This window comes from Lactuca sativa, chromosome 4, assembly GCF_002870075.4.
Source record: "Lactuca sativa cultivar Salinas chromosome 4, Lsat_Salinas_v11, whole genome shotgun sequence".
NCBI classification, from domain to species: domain Eukaryota; kingdom Viridiplantae; phylum Streptophyta; class Magnoliopsida; order Asterales; family Asteraceae; genus Lactuca; species Lactuca sativa.
This window is the reverse complement of record NC_056626.2, coordinates 263,041,087-263,051,319: the sequence shown is the minus strand read 5'-3', so window position 1 is coordinate 263,051,319 and position 10,233 is coordinate 263,041,087. Positions and strand designations below refer to the sequence as shown.

Here is a 10,233-nt window from a genome sequence, read left to right as displayed (position 1 = left end):
CTGGGATGTAATCATCCTAAGGGGCAGATAATTGTAACGCCCGTAGATCTGGGCTAGTCAATTTAGAGATAATAGGGGTCGAAAATGAATTTTCGACAAAAGATTATTTAGAATGAATAATCTTAACCACGTTGTAGTATATGTTACAAAGTTTCTGTACATATTAAGAACGCTGAAATCCGAGTTATAACGAAGAAGTTATGACCCGTCGAAGTTTTACGGCAAAACCGGCACGGCACCGGGAGACGTAACTAGTGAATTTATTATGGAGGACATTTTAGCCTTATTAATCTAAACCAAAGTTGTATAGTATGTTAAAACGAGAAAATCCATAAAAAGAACGCCCAAATCTGACTTCGTATGAGGAAGTTATGATTTTTCAAAGTTTCGGCTTAGTAGTGTACAGCCCGAAACTCGAATTTTAGTTCGAGCGGTTTTTGGGTTACGCGACCTAAATGAGAGTTAAATATCTCATTAATAGGAACTCAACGGTAAAAAGATGGATGAAAACGGAGTTCGTATGAAGGAGTTACGAATTCTTCGCGGTCATTTAACAGTCTAAACGCCTCCTACTGTTAAATTTAAGATCGGTCGAGAATTAGCCGACGAAGTCAAAATGAAAGTTGTAAATATTATTTTTACCTACTCATGGATATAAATAATGTCGAAAACAGAGATAGTATGAGATAGATATGGATGAAGCTTAGTCTCTATTCTTCGAGGGCGCTAAATTCGATACAGTTTTATAAATCGGAGATAGAATGAGAATTAGCCAAACGAGGTCTAAATGAAAGTTGTAGTACTCGTAAATACCAATGCGTGGATATAAATATCGACAAAAATGGAGATCGTATGCGAAAGTTATGGACGAAGCTTAGTCTCTACTTTTCGAGCGCGGCGAATTCGATACAGTTTTTGTAAATATGAGATAGAAGGAGAATTAGCCGACGGGGTCTAAATGAAAGTTGTAGTACTCGTAAATACCAACGCGTGGGTACAAATAACGTAGCGGTTAACGTTAAAAACTAAACCCTAGTGGTATTGATACTAGGTTTTGTCGAGGAAAATTGTTTTGAGATAACGAAGTGTTGTCTGAGTTCGGAATCACCACCTAATCAGGTGAGTGCATAGTTACTTTCATCTTACACATAGATATGAAGTATTTAATATAAATTGCATGTTATGAGTGCATGGTCCCTTTCATCTTACACATAGATATGAAGTATTTTAATATAAATTATGTGCTATGTGTGCATATTGTCTGAATACTTGCTGTCTATGCTGGTGAAAGATTTTATACATGTTTTAAATGATGTAAACTGTATAAAGTATTTTATATCTACAAAATATGTTGGGTAAAACATCGGTAGATGAATGATGAGGGATAAAAGCTGAAATAGAGGAACATTAGTAGTACGGACCTAGTGCCCTAGAGGTATACATTGGCAGCAGTGGACCTAGTACCCTATAGATGAGCACTGGCAGGTGCACCACAACCCGTAGATGATTTAGATCTACGGTAAACGTCCTAGCGGTTGCGCTCTAAGGACAGTATCGGCAGCTGTGCCTAATAGGGGGCCTTATGACCACGACAGTAGCGTTTAAAGGTCAATACCGGCAGAAGCGCTTCATAGAAAATGTCCCAATTCTGGCAACGGCGCCTAAGTGATAGAACTAGCAAATGTATTTAACAATTGTGTCATTGGCAACAATGGACTTCATGTTGTTTCCTTAGGATGATCCTTAGGAATGAATGAATGAGAAATAGCTGATTTTTAGGGTAGATCCTTAAGAATAAAGAAGATAATGGGGATGGGTAATTGGGTTGATTGTTTGATTGTTTAAACACAATAATTATATTATTGTCGGTTGAAAACCCTATGTACTCACCAGGTTTCCCAACCTGACCCACTCAGTTTATTTATATCACAGGTGTTGATATGAAGTCACATTACACTGATAGATTTAAAAGAGATGTAGATCACTAGTGTAAATGAGTGTAAGTTCTGTTTATGCTTATGTTTCTTTATTGACGATGACATCCCAAATGTTTTAAAAGTGAATAAAAATATATTTCTTTAGAAATGCTTTGATAACCGATTATCATGTTTTTCTGGGAACAAATTCCGCAACCTTTTTTTATTAAAAGAGATACTCGGATTTTTATAAAGCATAAACAAAATCAGTCTTTTATGGCCGTAAAAATGGGGAGGTCACACCCAAAGCCTCAGGACCGAACCCGAAGCCTCAGGAACCAAACCCGAAGCCTCAGGACCAAAACCCTTCGCCTTCGCTCCTCAGACCCTTTCACCTTCGGTCCTTCATGCGAGAAGCCTTCATGTGATGATATGTTATTACCATATGTCATTTACACCTTGTAACTTTTTGAGCAAGGTGTGTACCTTCATGTGATGATATGTTGTTACCATATGTCATTTTGTCTTGTTATATAGACATACATCAGTTAACAAATGGATTTTGCTATATTATGCATTGTAAATGATAAATTGTTATAAACAAATTTACATCCATTACATACAAACATTTGGTAAGCTATGACAAATATAGTTTGTGAATACTACAACTACCCTTATTTTGATAAACTATAATAGGTATAGTTTATGATTTATTTACATAATAAACACATTACTAAAGGTATTACATATACAAAAGGGGTTATTACCACTACGAATTACTATGATAAACTATAATAAGTATAGTTAAGTCTATTACACCCCCCACAAGTAAGTACGCTAATTATAATCGGTATAACTAGGTTGCATATACATTACAAACAATATGATAAACTATAATAGGTATAGTTTATGTTTCATCTACACTACAAACTTATTACAAGAAGGGATTTCACCATCACCACTACTTTTGATAAGCTAAAATATGCATAGTTCATGTTCACTACCACTATCGCTATTTGATGAACTGTGAGATGTATAGTTTATGTTTGCCATCACCATCACATTTGATAAACTATAATATCCATAGTTCATGTTCACTACCACTATCACTATTTGATGAACTATGATATGTATAGTTTATTTTCACAGCCACTACTACTAATACATACACTACACTAGGATTTGGTTTCGGTCTCTGGTTTTAAGACTACATTCTATCTGGAATTGTTAGTTTTCAGATATAATTTCTAAGTGTATATGCTAGAGTTATATAGAATTTAGTCGTTATCGACTTAGAATTGGTGGGTCTGCTTTATTTCCTGTTCCTTGTTTGGTTGTGGGCCTAGGGCAGACCCATTACATTCGACAATTTATTTAACTTTAATTTTATATAACTTATATACACTTGGAGATTATGGAAGGAAATTATTGGGAATTCTAGGATGCACAATTTCATAACACAGAAACTTACAACTCATTTTTCAAGGAAAATATTGGATTTCTGGAATCCCTTTATCGCTTTTACAAGGAAAACAGTTTATTTCTCAATTAAAACTCTTATGAACTCACCAACCTTTGTGTTGACACTTTTTCGAACAACTTGTATTCTCATGAAATCACTAAACATGTAATTAACTGCTTTCGAGGACGGGACGCCAAGGCGTTAAATTCAAAACTTATTTTGTCATCATGATGTAATTGATTTTGAAACATGTAAACTTACTCCATGATGTAACTCTTTCAATTATATTGATGATGGTTGTGTTTGCTTTCTTCACTATTATACTCGTTGTTATGATACTATACGTGAAGTCATCCACCCCCGAACGTTTCCGCCGTTCTGGTTTGGGGGTGTGACATACTCAATGGTTTTTTTTTTGGCATTTTAGGGTTGCCATGAGGTGGTGGAGGCACCACCACGACGTTTCGATGAAAGCTTGCAACACATGTTTCATTTAAGACGCCTCGGTGTGGCAATATATGGCCACGGCATGACAGTTGTATAAAAGAAAACCCTATTTTTCTGGGTTTGCTCCCTATTTAAAGGAATGAGGAGGCTAGGGTTTGCTCATCCTCAACCTCCTAAAGCTCTACAGAAACCATAATCTATTTCTGCTATTGTTGAAGCTCTTTTTGGTTCTCTTGGAAGTTCTTTAAGGAAGAACGAAGAAGAAGTGAGCTAAGATTCAGTAAGAAATTCTCCATTCTTCACCCTACCACTCTTCTTGACTTTTGTAAGTGTCCAAAACTTGATCTTTGTCATTCTAGGTTGCTAGATCTTGAGTTTTTCCCTCAATCTTCATGTTCTTGTTTGTTGGAGTGGTGAGATCTTATAAATTTTGCAACCTTATGAATCTCTAGGACATTTGGAGTGATTGATGGTTTGGATCTAACGTATAGTTGAGTTTTGAGCCATGCATGAGATTTTTATCAAAAACCTTTATTTTGACTCATTGTGGCTTCAAGACATGCATTAGACATGCATGTCCACAAAGCACTAACTTTTATGTTAGTTTTAGTGATAGAAACCCTTCTTGAGTTAATAGGATAAGGACTTTTTGGAATAAGTGCTTAATAGATGAATCCATGTTTTGTCTAGCCTTTTTGGAACCTAGTGTGTGAGATTTTGACCTTTTTGGGTGGTATTCATGGATAATGTTGGAAACTTTATCCCTCTAGACCATGTTTCAGACTTGATCTAAGCTTTGAAGCTCTTAGGGTTGAAGGAAATAACTTAAACCATTACTGTTTGGAACCTAGTTTCCATGACGTGGCATCAGGTCGCCATGTCGTGGCAACTGGGTATGAAACGACTGTTTTTTCCTAATTCGTTGCCATGTCGTGGATAGGAAAGATTTGAAATTACTTTGTTACCCTTTTGGATCTCAGATTGTAAATCTCTTAGATGCATCAAAGCGTTAGATGGTTTGACTAAATCAAAAGATGTTGCTTTACTTGAAGCTAAGAGAAAGGTGCAGGTTGCATTGGCTAAAGGTTTTCTTATGATTTTTGAGTACTAATAGAAATGGATCTTAATGTTTTCTGCTATGATTTCAGGTTTTGATGAATGTTCTTCAACATTTTTGTTACAACTAACTTTAAACTAAAGTTACATGTTGTGTAACAAGCACAAAGAGGTTGCATTTGCCTTTTTTTTTGTGGAGTCCCGACTACACACAAGAATTCTTAAAGAAAAACAATCTTAAAGTAATGTTATGTATCATGAATCTATTCTACATATAATCTGGATCCTCTTTGTGCTTCTTCTATTTTCTTGTGTTTTGCATGATGGATAAAATCATAAATCATAAGAATAACATCTGATTGAAACATGGGTGTTGTTTAGGTTGCTGAAACTTTTGGTAAAGCAAAATGCTCTACTAAGGTAAAAATTGTGTTATTTCTTTACATAATTATAATTTACAGTAAAGTAACTTATATAGATATATATCATAAACTTTATCAAAATTGACCATAATAATATATCGAGTTGGATATAAACCCTACATCAGTATATAGAATAAATTACATTTTTTTCCACCGGTTGTAATTGTTTTTTCTTTTAATTTTGGTTCCAAAAATTTTAAATTACTTATTTTACTTGGTGAGAGAAACCAAAAATATTAAAATAACATTAAATAAGGATAAGATTGGATTAAATTATATTTTTAGCCCCTAAGTGTAACCGGACCTTTGCACTTTTGGCCCCAATGCATTAATAAGAAAACAATTGAAACTGCCATGTTGACAAGTCTATTTATTGGACATTTTATATGATAAAAAAATCGATAATTTATTGTTTACAAGTTCAGAGAGAATTAATGGAAGTATGTTGCTATTTGTTGATCACCATTCAATCCTTGATTTTAGGGAAAATACAACAAAAAAAGGCAACATATTTTCGCTTACACTATACAAGTGTTGAAGTTACTGAAGTTTGCTGATCAACTGCAATAGTGCTGTTGATAATCTGGCAGGTGTCATAGCTACAATAAAGACATAATCTGCAAAAGAAAATGGTGAAGCATGAATAATATATGAAGAGTCATATGAGAAACTGCTTAATCACACTTCATATTTAACTTTTTTTTGTTTAATATTTCAGTCAGAATACGAAATCAAGAGTTCATCAAGATGTGGAACATAGTCAAAGGTAATCTTTTTTAACACTTAAATGCTAAAAAATAAATATATGCTTTTTCAGAAGGGAGAAATTGTGACCTATTTAATCCTTTTCTGTTTGCTCCTCACTTATGTTATCTACTTCATTTGTAGGTTTCTATATCAGAGAATCGAGTGAACTTAATTTAAAAAAAGTTGATTATTTAATATCATCATACCCTTAATTGTATTTCCTCAAGCTAAATTGATGCAATGGATTAGGTATATTCTCACTAATTATGCATTGGGAACTCGACTCTAGATGGTAAGATAAAGATGTATGCAACATTTGGAGGTGATAGGCTGGTGACTATAGAAAAAGAGGTTGCACCCAACATATGTTGCTATGTTTCTATTTGAAGTGGGTGTTTGGGATAGCTTTTCAAAAAAGCTTATTAGTTTTTCAAAAATCTAATAAGCTAAAAAAGTGTTTGTGTATTCAAAAAACGTTTTTTAAAACAGCTTTTTGAATTGGAAAAAGTAAAGCTTTCAAAAAGCTAGAAAATCTTAGGTTGCGTTTAGTTATGGAAAATCAATTTTCATTTTCTATTTTTTGTTTTCCCTTTTCGATTTTCATTTTCTGTTTTCATTTTTCATTGAAAAATTTAGAAAACGCATTTAGTTAAACTTATTCATTTTTCATTTTCAGTTTTAGAAAATTAGAAAATGTGTTTAGATGTATATTTTTCTATCGGTTTTCATTTTAAGAAAATGGTAGCAGTGGTAGGGTGTGGGTGGGGGCGGTGACGGTAGCGGGTCGGCGGCAGTGGTGGTGATGACAGGCGATGGTGGTGGCGGCGACAATTGTGTCAGTGGTGGTGAAGGCGGCGGCAACGGTGGTGGTGCTAATGACGGGTTAGTGGTGGTGGCGGTGGCAATGGTTATGGTAGGTCGGTGATTGTGGTGGTGATGTTAGGTGGGTAGGGGTACGGGTCTGTGTTTGTGTGTGTGTTTGTAGGGGTAGGTGTGGGTTTTTGTGTGAGTGTGGGTAGGTATGTGTGTGTGTGTGTGTGGGTGCGTTGGTGGGTATGTATGTGTGTGTGTGTGTTTGTGGGTGGGTGGGTGTGTGGGTGGGTATGTATTGTGTGTGTTTGTGTGTGTGTGTGTGTGTGTGGGGGGGGGTGGGTGGGTATGTATATGTGTGTGTTTGTGGGTTGGTGTGTGTGTGCGGGTGGGTGTGCGTAGGGGTGGGTATGTATGTGTGTGTGTGAGTGGAGGGTGTTAAGGTGGGGTAGGTAAAGGTGGATGAGATGAGAGTCGGTGTGTGTTTATATTTTAGAAAAAAATTGGAATTAGAAAAATATGGAAAACAATGATTATCAGTTTTCCAAAAATTTCCAATTTTTTTGTAATTTTAGAAAACGGAAAATTTTCATTTTCCGTGAAAATTTTAGAAAAATAGACGAACAAAACGCGTTTTCAAAATTCTTATTTTTCTTGGAAAATTTTTCCGGAAAACGGCCAATTTTTCCGCAACTAAACGCACCCTTAGCTTTTTAGCTTTTCAGCCATTTTACTCCTAAAAAAGGCAGCTTTTCTTATCCAAACATTTTTTTCCTACAACTAATAAGCTAATAAGTTTTTTCTTAAAAATCACTTTTGAAATAAAAAAGTTAACCCAAACGTATCCGAAGAATCAAATGGATATTTTATCTTATCTTATATAGATACAATATCTTTTGTATAGTCTGTATGTTATGATTTTTGTTTGCCGTAAATTGAGCAATAAAATCATTCTGTGTATTATAACCTTTTCCAAAATTACCCTCAGTAAAAGCGGCAATTGTTACTGCTGTATCGGTCGGATGAGCCTGAACTCCATAAAAGGCCTTGCGTTTTCAATAATCCCTTTAGACCCTTAGGCCCCAATTGGCGCATAGAATCCATGTAACAGGTATAAAATCTTCGGTTCTTAAACCTTTTAATGTCAACTGTACCTTCTCAAGGACACCGAGTGACTGTTTTGTAAATGTTTATTGGTTGGGTTTTGCAAGAACCATATGCATACCCTTTACTATGAATAAAAAAAATGCGAAAAAAATCTGACCCGGGTTTCTAAAATCAAATCTTACAATAGTTTCATCCAAATATTATGTTTTGTATGATTTGATAATGATATTCGACGAAATATATTATATTTTGAATCAAATTCAAGTGGATGATTAAATTAATTATTTTGACAGCATAACTATTTCCTCGACAAGTTTATCCACATTCAAGGAAGATGAACCACTGGGACTCGTTGCAGCATAAGCCGTTTCCTTCCAGTTCATGGCCTTCTTCCTCATACGGTTGCCTTCTTCTCCGAGCATCAACTCATGTACAAGCCTACTCACTTCCTCCCTTTTAACATCTTTTACCATCTCCAGTCCAACCTCCCAATCGTTGCATATATACCTACAATTAGTCATTTGGTCCCACCCATAAGGCCAACAAATCATCGGTACCCCAGCCGACAAGCTCTCAATGGTGGAACCCCAACCACCGTGAGTCAAGAACCCTCCGATGGAAGGGTGCTCCAGGACTTTTTCTTGTGGGCACCAGCTTGCTATGAAACCCTTCTCTTTAATATGCTCCTCAAATTCAGGAGGCAGAACCGAGGATTCACCGACAACCAAGCCGGATCTAATTATCCAAAGGAAATATTGATTGCTATTTGCAAGTCCCCAACCGAATTCTGTAAGGTCTTGTAAAGACATTTTCGTTGAACTCCCAAAGTTCACATAAATCACAGAGTTTAGTTCCTTGGATTCGAGCCATTGTAAACACTCTGGTTCTTCTTTCCATAAGCTGTATCCATTGAAATTCGACATCGTGTTTTGTTTTTCCTCTGCCGGAATCCGATTAAGAAGTAACTGTATAGGTCCCACTGTGTAAATGGGAGGAATCATGGATGAAAGAGCATCAACAATACTAGTCTCCAATGTGTCAAAGGTGTGAATAATATTGTATTCAACACTGTGGGCCTTTTGTGTAGCGTCAGTACAGAACGTAAGAATTTTGTCGTGAGGGTTTGTTGTCCTTATGTGGCTGGGAAAATGCTTTAGCTGAATTCCTTTCATTCCTGGAATCCAAACTATACTGTTTTCTAAATACCCGTTTGTCAAGTAACTTTCATCTGTATACAAGAATGACCGCAGTTATTTTATTTTGTATATATAAAGAGAAAGAATCATATGTAAAACACACGTAATTAGAAAGCAAACCTTTTAGTGGTACAAATCCTTTTTCGATGAGAGATTTGGTCTGGTAAAAACCCATGAAGCCACAAGCGGCAACCGTCCAGTAGAGCATGATAGGGATCCCGAGCTTTTGTGCTGCATCAATGGTGAAAGCCGATATGAAGCCATCAGAGATGATAAGAGTTGGTGGAGTTGGAAGTTTCATTGCAAGGTCAAGGAAAGGAGCTAAAAAGGTGGTTTCAATATGATGAAGGAGCAGGTGTACTGCAGGTTTCTCTTCAGAAATCCGAGGAATGCTGTCTGGAATTGTTGCAAATCGGAAACCATCTGAGCCATCGAGGCTGTGGGCACCACCAGAGCTGACCAACCGCTCATGGATGAACTCTGTATTAACGAAGGTAATTTGGAGTCCCTTGTGATGAAGAAGCTGCGCTAGTTTGAGCATGGCCTTTACGTGGCTTTGTGATGGTAATGGAATAAAGATGACATGAGGCTTCTTCTCAGTTGTTGCCACTGTATCCATTCTGCTATGTCTGTTTTCAGAGGGATGGTGGTGTATATATGGGCATCTTAATGGACGGCCAAGAATAGTTCAATAAGATAAACATTACTATAATTGATTAATTGATTAATTGAAACTGATTGTGGCTCATATCTTTATATTTAGGTGTAAGATTTAAGTAGGTGCTGTTTGATTATGGCTTGTCTGTATCGGTACATTAATATTAATATACATATTTAAACCATAACAGGTTTATGAACAGTAATTTTAGAGCCTTTTTGACTCTTTTAGCTCAAATGTTTTACCTGTTGCCACTTTTCCCCTAAACTATTGTTTTTTACTTTTTTTGCCCAATTCTCTTGCTCCACTTTTGTTTTAAATGATTCCCATTTTTTTGGTCGCTTCTTTTGTTAGTGTGCTTTTCTTATTGTGTCTTTATTGTAAATCTAGAAGAAATTATGCAGATGTCAAA

At 35.9% G+C, this 10,233-nt stretch overlaps 1 protein-coding gene across 1 annotated transcript; it reads right to left on the bottom strand.

Moving 5' to 3' along the window:
- Nucleotides 1-8,107: 8,107 nt before the first annotated feature.
- Nucleotides 8,108-9,946, bottom strand: LOC111904456 (UDP-glycosyltransferase 85C2). The gene is made up of 2 exons (XM_023900222.2): nt 9,284-9,946; nt 8,108-9,195 (listed from the first exon to the last, which is right to left on the bottom strand). The coding sequence occupies exons 1-2, from the start codon at nt 9,780-9,782 to the stop codon at nt 8,249-8,251; spliced, it is 1,446 nt and encodes a 481-aa protein (XP_023755990.1). The 5' UTR covers nt 9,783-9,946; the 3' UTR covers nt 8,108-8,248.
- Nucleotides 9,947-10,233: the final 287 nt, after the last annotated feature.

Bases quoted from the DNA above. Each gene is read 5' to 3' on its own strand.
- LOC111904456 (XM_023900222.2), bottom strand. From the start codon at position 9,782: ATGGATACAGTGGCAACAACTGAGAAGAAGCCTCATGTCATCTTTATT. The intron at 9,196-9,283 runs GTTTGCTTTCTA...TCTTGTATACAG, and splicing joins AGGATTTGTACCACTAAAAG to ATGAAAGTTACTTGACAAAC.